Here is an 18,538-nt window from a genome sequence, read left to right as displayed (position 1 = left end):
CTTACTCATAAGGGCATGCATTGTATTGAGTCCAACATCTTCTGATAGTGTATTTTCCTTCAAGCCAAGATTGTTTAAAAGACTAGATGAAGATACTGATACACAATTGCTTAATGTTTGAGAATTGATAGGAAATTTCTTTTCATTGAATTTCTACTCTAGATCACTACTTCTCAATTACTGTTTCCACAACAAAAGTAATAAAACATCACACACTAAAAGGGAAGCCTATTATTTGCTACTAGATTTACTATAACCATCAAAAATTTAGCCACACTCAAAGTTACTCATTTATCTTCTTCCCATAATAATCAAGACTTAGCTTCTAAAGATACAGACTACTGCTTAAGCAAAGGGAAAATTCAGGGCAATTTAAAAGAAAGTCAGTTTTGTTACTATTACATTCACAGAGCCTATTTGAATGTAGAATATTATTAAATATTTCTAGCAACACCGCCAATGAGAAAGCATTCAAACATGCAAGCATAAATGCCATTCTGTACTCTTAGAAGAGATAATTCAAACAAATAGTTTGGCATTTTAATTGGGGAAACTGAAAAGAATGAACATACACTACATGCTCTGACCAGCATGCTCTTATAATCAAGATCCCTATCTTTTAATTGACAACTGAATTCACAACTACTTATAGTTTTATCATATTACTAGTAATCAAGCCCGCTGTATTTAAAATACAGCGGGCGCTAGGCAAGGGAGCCCCCAGCAGTCGCGCGGAGCGCGGCTGCCGGGGGCTCCCTTGGTCGGCGGCCTGACACGGCGAGAGGCGCCTCTCGCTGCGTCAGGCCACCGGGCAGGGAGCAACTGCGAGCCGCACTCTGCGCGGCTCGCAGTTGCTTCCTTGTCGGCAGGGCGGGGATTGGCCTGGCCGATGGTCTGTCCGGAGGAAGGGGCCAATCGGCACCCTTCCTCATCCCGGACCGAGCCCGCCCTAACTCCTCCCACTAAGCCTTTACAGCTTTATTTAGTCCGCGGCGCCCACGGCGCCCTGGGCTGTGTTAAGATTATTAATGCCTAGACATAATTTAAATTCCAGGTATTTATCCCAATCACTTGTGTGATGATCTAGCATAACTAAACCAAAAAGACCTGATTCTAGATACAAAACCTTTTCTTCAAAAGACATCTCCCCAGTCCTAACTCCCAAAGCTGTTCCTGCCACATGTCTCAAAGTTCTCAGAATGTTGAGTAAAAATCTTGGTAATGGTACAGTAATATTATTTCTTACCACACTAATCCAAACCCCTAACTGCCCAGAAACTTTAGCATTAAATGTTTTAACTGCTGCAGTAACATAATGTCCCCCAGAGGAATAATAAAATTTTGAAATAGCCTTCCCCATATAACTCTTAGAGTGGAGTACAAATGTGCCCTCCAAGAAAGATGCAAAAGTATAACTCCTAAATATTTAAATTGCTCTACTTGCTCTATAGACTAACGAGCTACTTATATTTCCTTGTCATTTTTTACTAAAAAGAAGGACCTTCAACTTAGAGATATTGATACTTAGGCCCTCTTTGGAGCCATAGCATTAGAAGGAGGCTAGATATTTATGTAAGCCAATCATGAATCTTGAATGAAGTGTTGTACCATCTGCACACAAAAGAAATGGCAACTGAACATGGACCAAGGAGTCTAACATACGTACAAGTCAAATTTCTACTCCATGTTCAGAAACAACAATATTTGTATTTATTTATTATTGAATTTTTATACCACCACTGTTGTGGTGGTTCACAACATGACAATAAAAACACTAAAATCCTATAAGACGCCAGCTATACCAGCTTGCTGGCAACTACAATATCTGAACACCGCCCGCGGCGCCGTGGGTGCCGCGGACTAAATAAAAGAGTAAGGGCTTTAGGGGCGGGATGTGTCCGGGATGAGGAAGGGTCCGGATTGGACCCTTCCTCCGGACAGACCATCGGAGGGACAAATCGGCAGGCGCTTTGCAGAGCCACGATCCGCCGCGGTAGCGGCGCCGCGATCACCGGCGGGGGCCGTGATTGGCAGCGGCGGAAGAGCTGCGATCAGCGGAGGATGCGGGCCCGTTCTCGGTCGCGGCAGCGCCAGAGCCGCCAGCACCCCCCACCCCGCCCGCACACAGACCCGCTCCCACTCCGCGGCGTCAGGTAGGCCACGCCGACCGGGTGGGGGCCGAGCTAACGGCTAGCGCCCGCTGTATTAACACTACAGCGGGCTTATTTTCTAGTATAATACATAATAAAATCAACATAGATGGCTTGTCTATTCCCAGCAGTAATCTAAGCAGATGTAAAACGGGCGATGATCGGCCCCAAGTGATCCAGAGTTCATCATGGGGAGGGACTCATTCTTGTTAACTTGGTATATGACCCGGCCTCAACCGGAAGCCTGGCGGAAGAGCTCCATCTTGCAGGCCCTGTGAAACCCAAAGAGCTCCAGCAATGCCATCAGCTCGTCTGGGAGCTCATTCCACCAGATAGGGGCCAGAACTGAAAAGGCCCTGGCCATGACCGAGGCCAGGTGTGCTTCCCAATATTTCTATAAGTAATATCATTGCTAGAAGGCAGCATCAGGGGAAGGCCTCTGTGCCCTGTTTATCAGCCCTTCAGAACAACTAGTTGCTGTGTGAAATGGACTGCTGAACTAGATGGATGGATCGCTGATTTGATTCAGCAAAGCTACTCTTATCTTCTTACTTTAACATTACTGAGCTCCCAGGTGCCAAGCCACATAGCTGGAGTTGGAATAGGTATGCCCAGTAACTTTACTTACAGATGAACAAAAAGGGAGAATAATTTGTTCCTGTATTTTTATGGTATGTGGCAAAATTAAACAGAGCAATTTATATAAAGTACCTATATAGCCAGATCTCAGTTCAGGTTGCTTTTAGAGAAAACTGTACCTTAAAATGCGTTGTAAACTTAGAACAGTGGAGTGGAAAATTAGTAAATAGTAACTTTATCACTACTGTGCATCAATAAATCATAGATATTCTCTGTTCATCATGTATTTATTTAACTGAGGCTTGTCCTTAATAACTTCTCTACCAAATTGCAGCTTTTGTTACAGTGTAAACTCAGTCTGTATATAAACATTATTTCACACTTCTCCTGTTTGATATTACTGATCTATGTGAACAAAGGAGGACTAAAGGGACTTCACGTACCCCACGCCTTACTATTCCTAACACAGGAAAAAGCTGGTGCTAACAGAAATTCTTTGTATTTGTTGCAACAACCTCGCATGGCTGCACAACTGCAACTTGTTTTTTTCCTAAAAAGTGAAATTAGATATTAATTAGAAATAAGGATTCATCCACTGACAAAGCCATTTAGAGGTCTATGCCTTTTTTAAATATTCCAGTTACAATACAATATTAGGCTTTAAAACCTAACAGTTCTTCTCACAATGATAAATTGTATTACACTTTGTTTTAATAAACTAGTCAAAACTTGGCTTAACTCTAAGAAAGGATGCACTAATGAGTCCTTGTTGAAGTACTGTTTTCCTAGTCTGGATTCAGCTATAGTGTTTTAGAGAAACATAGGTTAGAATATTCTAACACCCTAGGAAGAGAAGTCTTGATTGTTAGTTTGGTATTTATCACAAGGGATCACTTAGCAATGCTCGAGTAGTTTTCCAGTCTCTACCTGTATCCCTAGTCATCCTGAAAATGGATAATGTTTGTAGACACAGTTTATCTATGCATACTGAATAAAATGTTTGTATTACAAGCAGTAACTGAAATATTTTATATTAGCATAACTAAATTTCTGTGGACTCTATAATCTCACTATTTTTAATATGTGCGATTAAAACAGTATTTTCTTTGTTTCCTGCATGCCTCTCAGTCTCATGCAGTCTTGAAGGCATAGGTAATGAAAAATATGTGGTCTAAATTGAGCTTTTGTGCTGTGTAACCTGTTTTAGAAATCTACTTTACCATTTGAAATTGGCTTTTATTTTGCATGTTCATACTTAATCACACTGGGAAATGAAAAGCTGTTTGCTTTTGAATGGTGTGCTTTGGCACTGAGTGATCAATGCATGTACTAATGATTTCCTTTTATTTTTCTTCTTTCCTACTTTTCTACTTTCCCCATCTTTCCATGTTTTGCACTGCTGTCTCCATACTTTCTTCTAAATTTCTTTGCTTACTGTAGCAGCCCTTGCCTTTTCTCTTGCAGCAACAGCCCAGGCTCCAAGGATTATCACAGGGCCTGCGCCTGTTCTCCCACCAGCTGCCCTGCGTACTCCTACGCCAGCTGGCCCTACCATAATGCCTTTGATCAGACAAATACAGACCGCTGTCATGCCAAATGGAACTCCTCACCCAACTGCTGCAATAGTTCCCCCAGGACCTGAAGCTGGTTTAATTTACACCCCTTATGAGTATCCCTACACACTGGCACCTGCTACATCAATTCTTGAGTATCCTATTGAACCCAGTGGTGTACTAGGTAAGTGTTTTCTAGATAAGGAACTGAACAATAGTTTAAGTAGTATATGTTACAGATGTGTAACTTGCTGATTGCTGAAAATATCATCAAATGGGAGAAGTATAAGCTACGTATTTCTTTTAAGCATATCGAGTCAAGAGTTTGTCCAGCTTTTCAGTGTAAATATATAACATAAGTACAAGCAAGCATACATTGCTCAAGTAAGAGTGAAGACTGATTCTATTCGCTTTAAGTACTTCACAGAGTTTGAAAATGCTATTTTATGAAGCATGAATTAAACTAGAATACAGTACTTCTTTTTTAAAAATTCTTAGGGTAATTTTTTTTAATTAGACGGAATTGATGGATGAATCTATGCAGTGGTTCCCAGTTTATGTAACAAAGCACAAACTCATCCATCTTTGCAGTGTATGGGCAGTGACATCCCATAATTGAAAGAATAAGAATGCACTGCAGGAGACAAATGTAGGCAAAAGCCAAAATATCAAAATTAACTTAACATGCACAATACTGTCCCCAAGCAAAAGGTGCCTACCATAAGGCAGTATTAACTGTGCACCAAGTATGAGAAGTTTGAAAATGCTGGATTTAGTGTTGGCTTATAATGGGTTGTGGCAGGAAGAGTAGGAGAGGGAGTAAATATCATAAACTAAGTTAAAGTAGAAGAGCATGGTCTAAAAGATTTACAACTGCTCACTGATGCTCAAAAGCCAAACCTGTGTGTCTAAGAATCTTTGCTTCTGTCCCGCTGAAATGAGTGGGACTTAATAGTGCTTCATTTTTGGCCATCTCATGTTCATAGTCTTGTTACCACTTGATGCCAATCAAATAGGAAGTGATATACCTTGAAAGAAATATAATTCCAGTAGTGAAAGTTACTGAAAAGTAGATCTTGAATGGCTCAGCTCACATGATCTACTTTTCAGTAACTTTCACTACTGGAATTTCTTTCAAGGTATATTTGCTATTATTACTTTACACTACGTTTGTATAGTATATTTAAAATAATGCTGTGGGTTGTCCATTATAACACATTATTTTAAATAAATGGTAACTACAATGTGATTTTGAGCCATTGTTTGAGTCCCTCTTGCTGCTGTCACTTAATCCCTCAACTTTTGAATCCTTTCTTCCACTATGCAGATAATCTATTGAGAAAGAATATTAGTGGTATAGGAGGTAACAGAGTAATATCTCTGTTTACATCACTGCATCTCAATTGTAAACTTTTGCTAGTGTATGTAGTACAGTGTTCACCCTAAATACTTGTTAATTTTACTTTGGTACCAGGCTACTGGTAAAAGCCACAATAATTGATGTCTTCAGACTAGGTTAGATGTGGGTGATTTGGTTGGATAAGCCAAAAAGTACCCAGAATCAATGCTGATTTGGGTACATCCCCTGCATTTAGACAGTCGAAATCAGTGGCAGGCAAATTGTAATTCCCCCCCCAAAAAAAAAACAACCTCTAAAACTTTTCATATTCAGCTGAATCTGAAAAGGTGAAGGGTGCTAAAGCAGTGGTCCCCAACCTTTCTGAGGTTGGGGACCGGCAGGGCATTGGGGCGCGGCCCGCGGGCCACTCACGCGTGGGCCGCGCCCGCGCATCGGGCCGCACCCGCACATCGGGCCGCGCCCGCATGGGCGAGGCCCGGCCCCGATTCCCTCTCCCCGCCCTGCCGCAGTAAGAAGCTTCCCGAGCCGCAAGCTTGCGACCTGGGAAGTTTTTTACTGCGGTGGGGGTGGGGAGAGGGAGCCGCGGCCCGGCACCATGGCCTTCGCGGCCCGGCACCGGGCCGCAGCCCGCAGGTTGGGGACCACTGTGCTAAAAGGTGCTTTGGATTTGGCCTGAATCCAAAAGAGTCCAGATTTTTTTTCCCTTTGTATATGTACCTTCAGACCATTTTCAGTAATATGTTAAACAATATCTCTTAACTTGCAGGCCATTCATTTAAAATATTATTGCAGCATGGAAATAAAGCTTCTGTATTGACATTGTCTGAGGTGTTTTTACTCAAGAGATAATTATAAATAAGTTTTGGAATTGTGTGAAAGCACTAATGATAATGTTTGTAGTCACCTAACCAATCAAATTTGGAATAATAAACCCGGGTTACAGTGCATCTGCTGAGTAGCACAGACTTTCCTTTTTTGTTGTTATGGCAGTGTCAGGGCCTTGCTCACCATGGCCCATTATGCACGGCCGCCAAAACGGCGATTTCGGGTCACATGGAAAACGTGAAGGGGGAAGACATGATGCATACCAGTTATGTACGGGGTGGGGCGCGACGGCGGCAAAACCCAGAGTAGCCGATTATGCATGCGGCGATCCGGGCGCCGCTTCTGGTTGTGCCCCGGTCACCCGGAAGCTGCGCTTTCTTCCGCGTTTCACTGACGCGGCTTTTTCGGCGGCATGCACTGAAGCTGTGGCCGGTTGCAGCCGGCTCCGTGCGTTATCGGTGATTTTAGTCGCTGCCATTCCACCCCGAATGTGCGCTAAAACCCCCGTGCATAATGGGTCCACGGTAGTAGCACTGATCCAAACTTGGAAGTGAATGGGAAGTCCCTCGTGCCAGGAATGAAAGCACATATATGCTAGAGCTACCCAGTACGTGAGGAGCTGTTGTATTAGAACTGTGTACATGGTGCTAACAGACAGCTGTTATAAAAATTTAAAACACCGGAGAGCTGAACGCAGGACATTAGAAGTCAGTCATGTTGACTTGATTGGAATGTAACAGATATTCATGATTTTACCAGATTTTAAATTTCTCAGAAGGATGACTGTGAACAAAATGTGATGTAACTGGAAGATTTACAGTAGCATCAAATCTTAGTTGACTAATCTTCAATTCCCTTCCTTTTATCTTTAGGTATGGCTTTCCCAACGAAAGGCTAAGAATTCAAGAGCGGTCTTAACTGAACTCTCATCAGAGCTGACTTTAACAAATACTTAGTTTTCAGCAGCCTTGAGAAATTGTAGCCTAGCAGTCAGTGACTTACTTGCACTTTTTTTGCACATAGAATTAAAATGCTATTAATTTGGTGTAGCCTGTACTATATATGATAAACTAGCTGTGATTTATGAGTGTATAGTAGTGTACTGACTGCTATGTATTCTGTACTATTTGCTTTACTAATCACCTAATTCATTGCAGTTCACAGTTATTGACTTAGCTTTTAAACCACAGTCTGTAGGCTTGAGGAATTGCTTTCAAACTTTTTTTAAAAAGTGATAAAAAACTGGAAGTTGTTCTAAGATTAGCAAAAAATCATCAGTATTAAAAATGGCATTATTTAAAAATAGTCCTGCTACAAGGAAGGCACTTCAGTGAATATGTGACTAGTAAAGCTCAAATACATGTGGGTCTAATAGATTTCATGAAATACTGTAATCTTGAGTTTGTAAATGAATAGATAATGCAGGTTAAGGCCCAAATGCTTAAAAATGCAATATTAATCTGCAAAAATATGCTTCATATATTAAAATTTGAAACTACTGTGCCTTAACTAGTTGCTTTCTTAAAATGAATTTTAGAAAGTGATCAATTTAAAACCATTTTGATAAGCCTGCTGTTAATGTTTTTGCAAATGTTTTCTAACTGTCTTGGTAATTGCAATTTAACTAGGTGCGGTGGCTACTAAAGTTCGAAGGCACGATATGCGTGTCCATCCTTACCAAAGGATTGTGACCGCAGACCGAGGTTAGTTTAGTTTGCAGTTCTTGCTTATAAGAAATGCTTTGAGTGTACATGAAATTTGCAACACCACAGCTGGTTAACCAAATACTGTTTTGACCATTCTATGGATTTTACATCAGTTGAGATGGTGATAATTTTAAACATCTGAAAGAATTTTATAAACTACTGTACCCTACCATCTATGTGAAATACATAAACGTCATTGTATTCATTTAAAAATGTTATAACTTGTCCCCTTTTTAAGCACTATTTATGTTCTTTAATTCAAGCAGGCCTCAAAACTTTAGTGTTGCGTTAATAGTTGATTCTTCTATGCGACTCTCTTAGTTGGGAATAGCAGATTGGTGTTGCAAAATAAAACGGATGAATGAGCGCTTAATGAGATAGAAGTAAATGCTTTCTATGTGTTTCAGGAGAAAGCTGAAGATTTAGTTTCCTCTTTGCTGATAAATGGTTTGTGCCACTGTACTATAATTTGATCAGCTATGTGAGAACAAAATTCTTCTGTAAATTCAGCAAAGAACTGTGAAAATTATGTATCAAAAGTTGATTAGTGTTTGTTAGTAAAGATGCTTTCTTTAAGTTCTCCTTTCCAAAATGAATTTTCAGTTTCAATACTTGCTGCTAAAATGCATTTCCTGAACTTATTGCAATTTTGATGCTTTTGTTAGCTAGGACAACTGTTTTGGAGCCCTAGTTGACTTGGTTAATGGAAAATAAATCTTCATTTTCTCCTTTTCATCAGATGAAATTTACAGTATTCAACTCTGGGACCCTTGAACAAATTTAATCACGTGAAAAGTGAGCATTCGGTTTATTGACATAAACTACTGGAGGTTGTGCAATTTGTTTGTGTTTGCTCAGGAGCATTTCTCCTCATGGTGGTTCTAGTTTCATTTGAGTATTTGGCAAGTCAATGTACTGTTTGCTTCCATATGAATGCTCCTTCCCTACCTCACAGGGATGTTGTGGGGATTAATTTTTGGTACAGAGTTCTACAACGCAAGCCAGAATGAAGCCACTAAGTTACAAAGAACAGGGTTTCTTTCTGTAGGTATCATGTGTTGCACTAAAGTGAATCCAGGCAATTAATGTTTTCATAACATGATATTAGAATGTTGTGTGCTGCCCAAGATATTTTTCTGTACATTTTAGCTATCTTAGAGAGTTTACAATAAAGGAACACATGTTAGAAACATTCCATTCCAGAGATACACACTAAAAAAGCACATTCTGGAGCATTTCAGAAAAACCACTACTTGCCTTATGTTTAATCCTCTTTGCCTTATATATAATCACAATCCTGGTTCTGACAATATTCTCTTACCACCACCATCACCCCAATCACATGTATCAGAGAAAATTGGGAAGGTTCTTTTCTGAATCTTCTGGACGTGAGCATTTGTATCTGAAAAGGTTGGCAACTGTGTATTCATTAAAAAGAAGCTGTTGTCACCTGTTCTTTGATCATCATGATCCACACGTCAGTAAACATTTTGCAGACTTCTTTCGTCATATGTTTTGTCTTCAAATAATTTTCAATAGCAGGATTTGTGGTCTTATTTATAATGGTCTTAAATACATGTAACATTTGCAAATATTTTTGTTAGTGAGAGGTTCCTTATGAATGATGACCTATAACTCTATCTCCTTTAGTATAACTCATGGTAGGTTTTCTTTAATGGTGCTATGTGATTTAATAGTATGTATCATTAGTGAACATGGCAGATAATTTCAAATTTAAAGTTGAGCAGTAGACTACTGCAGTAAATTAGAGCAGTATGTCTATTTTTATCTCTTTTAAGACTCAAGTATATCTCTTGGTATCTGGTTCAGGATTTATTGAACTTCTGGCCTACAGAAAACCAAGAAGACCTTTTAACTTAAATGTTCTAAAATTAATGGGCGCTTCCCATTTAACTTGTAAATACATGCTTTGATTTATCCATTACTGGTATTAGTTAAAGTATGTCAGTAAACCGAAATGCTTTCTTTTCATGAGGAAAAGTTATAAGCAGATTGATTTGAGTCTGCAGTTACAACAAATATTTCGAAAAATGTAAAATAATTGTCATGTTTTCTCATTAAGCAAGCTTTTATTCTTAATATATTGGTGTACATGTAAGCATTGTGTTTAAAGCAAGAGCCCCCGGTATGTCAGTATTCATTCTCTCAGTTTAGATTTGAAGAGTTCAGCAGTACTTACTAAATTTCTGCTAAGTTTAAGGCACTGCTATATAAATAATACAACACTGAATTTGATTCATGTAACTGAGAAACTGACTGATTTAATTGTAATAAACTGTAAATGGTGTTGCACAGTTGACAAACCTGTGTGTACTGTAGACGGTCAGGGACTTGGCAGAGGATGTATCACAGGTGTACTGGTATCTTAAGATAGCTTGCATTGATTATATATACCACAAGAATGGCAATGCTAAGACTATAACTGAATGTTTTTTTTAAGCCAATTGTCACATAATTTATATATAAAATTGTGATACCTTTTTAATCAAAATTGTAGTAAGTACCAAGAATGCTTTAAGATTCCGAATATCTAGTATACATTTTAAGGTGGCAAGTTTGTGCCACGTTAAATATTTATTTTTATTTTATTTTTATTTTTTACAACATTTTTAAGTTAAATCCCACTTGTCAGAATTTTAAAAAAATCAGGGAACAGAAGGTCTCATTTAAGATACAGCAATAATGTTTAGTGTTCACGTAGCCTAAAAGATAGGCCACAGAAACAATTTACCATGTGAAAGTAAATCCTACCCATGATGTAGGTCATTAAAAAATGTGCTATCTGTGAACATTGCGCCTACTGATTTTATTTTATGAAATGGCACAAATCTGACTTTGCACTGAATACCTTTCTCACTTTCATCTCCTCTGCTTTAGTCAATGGCAACAGTACAAATACTCTTATCAAACCTCAGAATTTATTAGAGATGATTAAGCTGTTGAATGAGTCTTAAAATTTGTACTACTGTAAAGTGGACCAAGTTGTTGAAGGAGAATGTGAGAGAGTCATTAAAGAAGGAACAGCTCAAGAACATTGAGAATGATAACTTTCCACTTGAGAACTTTTTTATGTTTTACTGTAATTTTTGTGTGTTTTGGAAAAGAAAATAGTATTTACAGGTGGCTTCTTTTAAAATATAAAAATATAAAGCAGGAATGTATATGAAATGTCAGATTTTATTGTATTTGCAGAGTATTAGCTTGAAAATAAAGAGCTGTTTGTAGTTTTAAAATGCCTTATTAGTATCAATTAGATTTCCTCTATTTTTGATGTAACTAGAGCATTTAAAGTATAGAATTTAAAATGGCAGAATTTAAAATTTACAGTGTTTACATGCAAGTGCATTTTCTTAGTGTCCTATATATGTAAAATAGCATTTTCAGCAGGAAAACGCTATTTGGCCTTTTCCTGGTTCCCATGATGATGCCTACACTTCTATACTACAATTTAGTATTGCTTTGTATCATGAAGCCAAGAAATTCAATGTTGTTTGTAAATAGAATAATTGAAAAGCAATAAAATTTATTGAACAAAAATCCCTTGTTTGGCCATAGTTTATGTGGAACCAAATTGTTCATGACAAATCCTTAGATTCATTTCTTTTAACAACCAGTTATTAATAATCACATTCATCATTACTAGTTGCTTTGATGCTTGCAGATGGGAAAATACTAATGCTTAATAGCAGTCAGATACTGATTGGTACACTGACTGTTTTAAATTCTTTTACCAAGTTCCAGAAACTGTTCATTGGTTTTCTGTTTGTTTTCTTTCATCGACTGCTACTAACCATTAGTTGTTATATTTTATTTCTATTTTTTCTTGTTAACCAGTTTTGTGGGAGTGGGCTTCTCCTTCACATGTTCAAATCATGATACTGCGCTGTCATGATTTTTATTGCATTCTGTAGATGGTGTCAAGCAGTATGTCCGAATTAAACATGCTTGTTTTTATTAGTTGTGATTAGTTTTCATGTTGTCATTAAGCCGTCACTAGCTGAAACTAATCTCTTCTCTATCTTTCTTTCTTTTTGTTTTGTTTTGTTTCTAACCACCCAGCCGCCACCGGCAACTAACCTATGACCTTCTGACCTCTGAACTCTTCACCCAATGATGACCTGACCATGCCTGCCTGCTGATCAGTTAACTGGTAATCGCCTTTGCTTGCCTGTCTTCAGTGCAGCGAGCTGAGGCACTTGTCCGTTCGTCTTACCATCTAACAAAAGACAAAGAACTTGTCCTCCAACTCAACTTTTTTTCCCTGTTTGGGTGAAAGTGGTTCTAGAACCTGCACTGAATAGTAGTAAAGCAATAAGGTCCAATTCATCCCTCCGCACTGATCATCCTTTAGTGTCCCTCCCCACATGAAAGGTAAGAAAGGGCCTCAATTAAGAGATGGAGGCAGATGTCCCTTAACTCCCTGATGACAGAGGCAGTTACTGTGAGACTTCTAGGAATCTTTTTCTTCTCATAAAGAAGTCAAAGCTCTCTTTGAATGTACTGTGTGATGATGCATCATGCATGAACCTTTGGTCAGGGATATCATTGGTGAAGGGATTCCTAAAAGTATTCAAAATTTGACATGCAGTGTAATCACTACCAGTGCCCTCAAAGGGCAGAAGATGCAGCCTTTTTTTATATTACCTGCCAAATTGGATGTTTTTAAGGAAAAAAAAGTGCCATGAAAGATAGGTTACTGAATTTTTGAACTACATCAATGCATAAACAAAACAGCAACACTATTTAAGCTAAACCTGAGATAAAGTTCCTTTTACTATACAACTTCCTTAAAAGATTACACGAGTACAAGGTACATGCATTATGTGTCACATTACTGGGCAAACTGTTCAAATATTTTTTTAAACCTCCCTGTATAGAGAAAATTCATTAAGGATGTAAAAGCCATGCTTGCCTATTTGCTGTATACATGTAATGAAATTGTAGATAAAGTGTAGTGCATTGAAACAAATTGAAAAAGTAGATACTTTTACTATACAAGGGTGCTGGTGCAGAAAAAATATATTTTTGGAAATGTAGCATTTTATACTTTCAAGTGTTATAAAAAAGAAAAAGAACAAAGAAACCCTTTATTTCATTAAATGATTTTTTCTGGTGGTTGTCGAGAAACAAAAGACCAAAAGAGCCTTTTTGTCTTTCTTTTTTATTTTTTAAGTATTGGAATAAGTATAAAGAAAAGAAAGTGCCTTATTTTCTTCATGGTCATATAGTCAGATATCTCATATAATCAGCTCCTCCCTCAGACAGCAAGTAAATGCATGCCACTCAGATGCCCAGTATGTGAAAAGAAGCTGTGAAGAAGAGAAATAAGTTGACCATTTAAATTACCTGATTTTTGCCATAACATGATGTAACTTTGCCAGGATATATACTGTGAAATAGAGTGGTATCACCAACAGCCAACCGCAATATTTTTGTAACATGTTCCCTCTTCAATTGTAGACAGAATATTTTTATAGTACTTGCTCAGCCTTAAACCAAAGGGTTCTCAGTCTGAAAGCATTAAATGACAGTATTTATATGGTAGCAAGTGTTAATTTTTCCCCCTTTGGACTCAGTTGTACTGTTTCTATTTGAAATAGATGTGGGAAATTACAATAGAACTTGAACTTGCTACAGAATAATTTTGTCAGTGATCAAATTAAACATTCATACTGGCCATGTATCTTTTAAACACATTTTAAGTTTTTAGGTGTTTGCTCTACAATGCCAAATAGTGTGCATAGTGCATAATTCTCATCAAACTCCTACTTGATGAATGTTAACTGCTGGTTGTGCTTTACTGAAAAGTTAAAAAGTATCATTTATCTATCTTGAAAGTCCAGTCAGTATCAGGATAAATTCATAGAACTGGGCTCATATGAACACTTTACGCACAAAAGTGAATCATAAAACTAAATAGTGAGTGATGGTGTGCTAATGGCTTAATCATATTTGGCAAATATCAGGCAATACTTTCCCCCTCCATAGTGTCAACTTCTTATCCTCCTAAAAATATTCACAGCTTCCAAATCAAAGGTCAATAGTAAGTTAGGTAAGAGGGCTTATTTTTTTAAGCACCTGCATGGTGACTTTGTCTAACATTGTGTCTCACCTGGAAACAAGTATCAGTTTATTTACTATGCAATAAACATTAATCCTTTTGTACTCAGCTAGCTTTTCTTTTATTCTGCCACTGGCTTTGTCTTCCTGTTACACATAGGGTTGTTTTGGTTTGACTTTCAGTATATGCTGTGCCATTTTGATTTTTGTTTGGTTGAATAAACTTGCGACACTCAAACATTTTGAAGAGAGAATTGCTTAAAAAAGCCACACATTACCAGTATTTGATCCAGTTTCATCTCAACTATGATAAACCTGGACATTTTTAGATGCTGATCAAAGGTCTCTTCTTGGGAGAAGTGTGACTTGTAATAGTAATGTTTGTTCTGGAAAAAGTTTGAAGACTTAGTTGACAACATTTTTGATCAACTTAAAGCATGAATTTTGAAATCTCTGAATGCCTTGGTTCTCAGTATTATCACTTATTGAATTTTTCTTTTATTAAAATATGTAGTTTAAGACTTTTTTCTGACAGTATTATGTAATTTTTTTAGAGTGGGTATATGGGAGTGTCGCTTGTATGTAAACCGTACAGATGACATGTATTTGTCTATTCTTTATCTTAGTTTGATGCTATGTATGTACCATAACCAACCTATTGCCTATGAGAAACATGTAAGATAATGTATTTACAGCCATTGTTACAAGTTTATAATGTATTTTTCTATCTTGTTTTATATGTATGTTATATAACATTCAGAAGAATTTTTTTCCTGACTGAGAAAAGGATACAAAAATGCAAAACCCACAATTTTGATAACTGAAAAATTGCCAATTGTTTTGCAGTACTTTATTATTATACTGGGAGTGTTGTCTTTCTTGGGCTTTTAGTTAGCTACTGGATTGAATACATTAGACATATTTGGGTTTTAGTTGGGTTTTTACATAGCTTGCATTTTAATTCTTTGGTTCTTTGCTGTTTCTATTAACCCATAGCATTATTTTAATAAATGTTATAATACCAACCTACTAACTCTGGACTATGTCAGTTTATTAACCATTAAATGTTTAATTAAAATAAACAAGGAAAGACGGAAGAATGTAAAGTCTTGAGTTATTGGACTAACCCTGAAGAACGTGACCACAGATAACACAACGTGACTTGTTTTATGTTGTTTGTTTGGCTGACATTCTGCACACTACTATTAAACTGGCTTTGGTCATTCTGGCCTCTTTGGGGGTCAGTGCCAGTAGATTTGGGAACAAAGTAGCATTATTGAAAGCATTCTTCTAGAGTCTTGCCACCTGCCTTTTAGCATCTGCATTACTAATTCCACACTTTCCTTCTCTAAAATAATCACTGTCAGCTGATGGCATAAGGGCAAAGATATGATAGGTAGCTATTTTCTGCTCAGAGAAACCAGTTTGATTCTTTGTTGAGCTATTCTGAGGCCACATAAAGATTAAATATACTGGAAAATTTGTGATTAAAGGTATGATTCAGCATTCAAAATATAACACTCCTATATTATAAACTGTTTTGAATTTGAATATATCTGAAGTAGGAAATATTTTGTCCTGATAAAACTGGTTATTTTGTAATTCTAAAAAAAGCTGCTGTTTTCAGACTATGTAATTCTCAGGTAATTTTACTGATCTCACTTCAACTGCTTCTAAGCAGATGGAACAAGCTTGAGTATCTTTAGGTCAGCAGACTTATTCATAAATCCGCTGTAGTTTCTGAACACCACTTAGCTCAGGGCACTATAAAAAAAATCCAATGACTTCTAAGAATGCTATCTGAGACGCTTGTTCTTGTGGAGGACAATAGCAGAATGAGTGCTGGTATGTGAACAGTAATAATGTAAATTTTCTACTCTGCAGACTTCCTCTTCATTAGAAAAGAGTGGGCTATGTCTTGCATTTCCAAACGTAAATATTTTCTATGTTTGAGATCAGTTTATCTTCATTCCATATCCATTTTGGCTATCTTCGAATGAGAAGAGGCTTTAAATGTAGGTAGGAATTTGGCTGTTTAGAAAAAGAATAAATTAGGTGGATGGCACATGAGTAAATCCTTCCTTCGCATTTTTAAAAGGCTTGCCACATTCAGCTGTATGCTTCATAATACATGCCATAACACATGTAAAATCTATCATGTATTGTGGGGGGAGATCTGAAAAATATTAGAGTTCGTCTAGAAGTATGACTAATTGACACAATAAAAAACATACAAATGATTTAAATCCAGAGGGTTAATGCTGAATGTTCTCTAGAGAACACTCAGTATTTGGGATTATTTGAAAAAAAAATGCACATCCTACTAAACTGTGTTCATAGGCAGGATAAAATGTAAACAAGTATTTACAGTGAAACTTTATGATCCACTTCAGAATTGTAGCTATAAAATTGTAATCAATATGCTTTAAGGTTTAGAGGATGTTAAAATTTTATGATATCTAAAATCAAGGATGTGTACATATTTATTTGAAACAGCAACTATCATTGACTAAATTTTTAGAATATGGACAGTGAGGAATGGCTATTTTTATGTAGTTAATGCCTCTTGCATTCCCTGTACAGGGTAATATGCAAATTCCACTGCATGTAAGAAGAAAGCATTTCTGTTTACATATGACAGTACAGACATTTTATCCATGGCCAGTCTGTTGTATTTTTATGGAGCAATACTGTAGCTGGTCACACATACACACACTAGGTGGGGAGAGCTGCTTTAAAACCTGTGTGCAATATGAGCACCCAAAGTGCAGTTTGGTTCCCTGCTATAATATACAAGAATTATTTTGGTGGTGTAGTGATGTATCTTTGAGGGCCTTAGTGACATTTTTATCATTACTTGCACTAGGACATTGCTGCATTTGACTAAAAATTATTGATAGCAATGTGCTTCTTTTGGGAAAAAAAACATGGGAAGTATTTGTGTCTGTTTTTCATGCATTGAAAGATGTAAGGTATAAGAACATTGTTCATATGTAAATAGGAAATGGTAAAAATCTTATATAAAGTGTAAATTGAAGAATAGCTCTATTTTTAAACATTGTAACACTACTCAGTTATTAATCAATTGATACACAGATACCAAGATTAAGTGATCGTCCATAATGTCCTATAAATTTGCGAGTTGTCCAAGTAAATGCACTTTGGATCATGCTATTAAAGCGGAATTTGCACAACAAGTTAGGGGTTCAGTTTAAGTGGTAAACTTCCAATATTGGAAATTTTTCAGGACACAGGGTCTTCTGAAATAATTCCTAGAGTAAATGGTAATTGGACAGTATAGTGCCATTAAGCAAACAGGTAACAGATATGTTTGTATATTTTGTCAGAGGTTTCTGAAACAGACTATTTCATAGAAAAAAGATGCGGCCATTGTTTTAAAACATTCCTTGGCTACCAATTATGTATTTATTCTTCTTGGAAACCCTATTTTCAGTTCTGTAGAATAAATTCTCTCGCTCGCTTTCTTTCTCTCTCTGCGTATGTATATAGAACACAATTGCCAGTTAAATATTTTATGTGGCGATCAATGTTGAATCAAACTGGTTAACAAAAGATTGGTGCTCTGGTTCTTTTGACATACTTGCTCACTAGCTGCAGGTGTAATACTTCTGCCTTGAAAGTCAGTATTGGAGAAGCTACAGATAGTTTTCTTGTAGTATTCACGTTTAGCCAACCATTTTATGTCTTTTTTTAAACAAGTAATTGAAACTGGAGAAATTATTCCCCATCAAATTATTAGCATCCCAGGAACTATTGAGTACAGAATATATAAATATCCTTTAAGTTGTATTGTGACAGAATGTTTGAATAAGTTAAAGTTTTTGTTTGTGCAACACAGTGTGTTCTAGGAAAAATGGACTTTGCCCAAACACATGTAAATAACAATAAAAATCACACATGTACATGATGTGCAATAAAAACTGGAAAAGTTACATGTGCTTTATCCTCAAAAGCCAGTTGACAGCTTGCAGGGCTGCCATTGAGAAGTAAAATTTTATTCTGTATCTAAATGTATAGCAGAATAAAGAATGTACCTTTTGCACTCTGTAACAGTCATCAATGTTTTTAGCTTCAGAAAAGATTCCAGATTGCTGCTTTATCCCTTAATCACTTGTCACTGTAGATTTTGTTGAATGTCTTGTCAGAATTAGAAGAGAAGTGTGTATGCATATTATCATTGAATTAATGTATAGGTATTCAGCCAAAACAACAAGAGGGCAGGAAGTTTGCAGTAAAATGTAATGAATCCTTACGTTTTTCATG

At 37.0% G+C, this 18,538-nt stretch overlaps 1 protein-coding gene across 11 annotated transcripts in view; it reads left to right on the top strand.

Moving 5' to 3' along the window:
- QKI (QKI, KH domain containing RNA binding) overlaps positions 1-18,320 on the top strand; it is a 163,710-nt gene extending 145,390 nt beyond the window's left edge. For 2 of the 11 annotated variants that reach the window (XM_077348032.1, XM_077347955.1), the window contains 4 exons: positions 4,170-4,466; positions 8,096-8,170; positions 8,913-8,968; positions 12,254-18,320. In XM_077348032.1, the coding sequence (XP_077204147.1) occupies positions 4,170-4,466; positions 8,096-8,170; positions 8,913-8,947 (407 nt within the window). In that variant the 3' untranslated portion in view covers positions 8,948-8,968; positions 12,254-18,320. Of the gene's footprint in view, positions 1-3,857; positions 3,882-4,169; positions 4,467-7,339; positions 11,732-12,253 lie in introns of those variants that run through there. The other 9 variants (XM_077347963.1, XR_013233359.1, XM_077347973.1 and 6 more) reach the window with 9 other exon arrangements.
- The last annotated feature ends 218 nt before the right edge of the window (positions 18,321-18,538 follow it).

This window comes from Paroedura picta, chromosome 1 (assembly GCF_049243985.1).
Source record: "Paroedura picta isolate Pp20150507F chromosome 1, Ppicta_v3.0, whole genome shotgun sequence".
NCBI lineage: Eukaryota > Metazoa > Chordata > Lepidosauria > Squamata > Gekkonidae > Paroedura > Paroedura picta.
The sequence above is the reverse complement of the archived record's forward strand: the minus strand, read 5'-3'. Positions and strand labels throughout refer to the sequence as shown.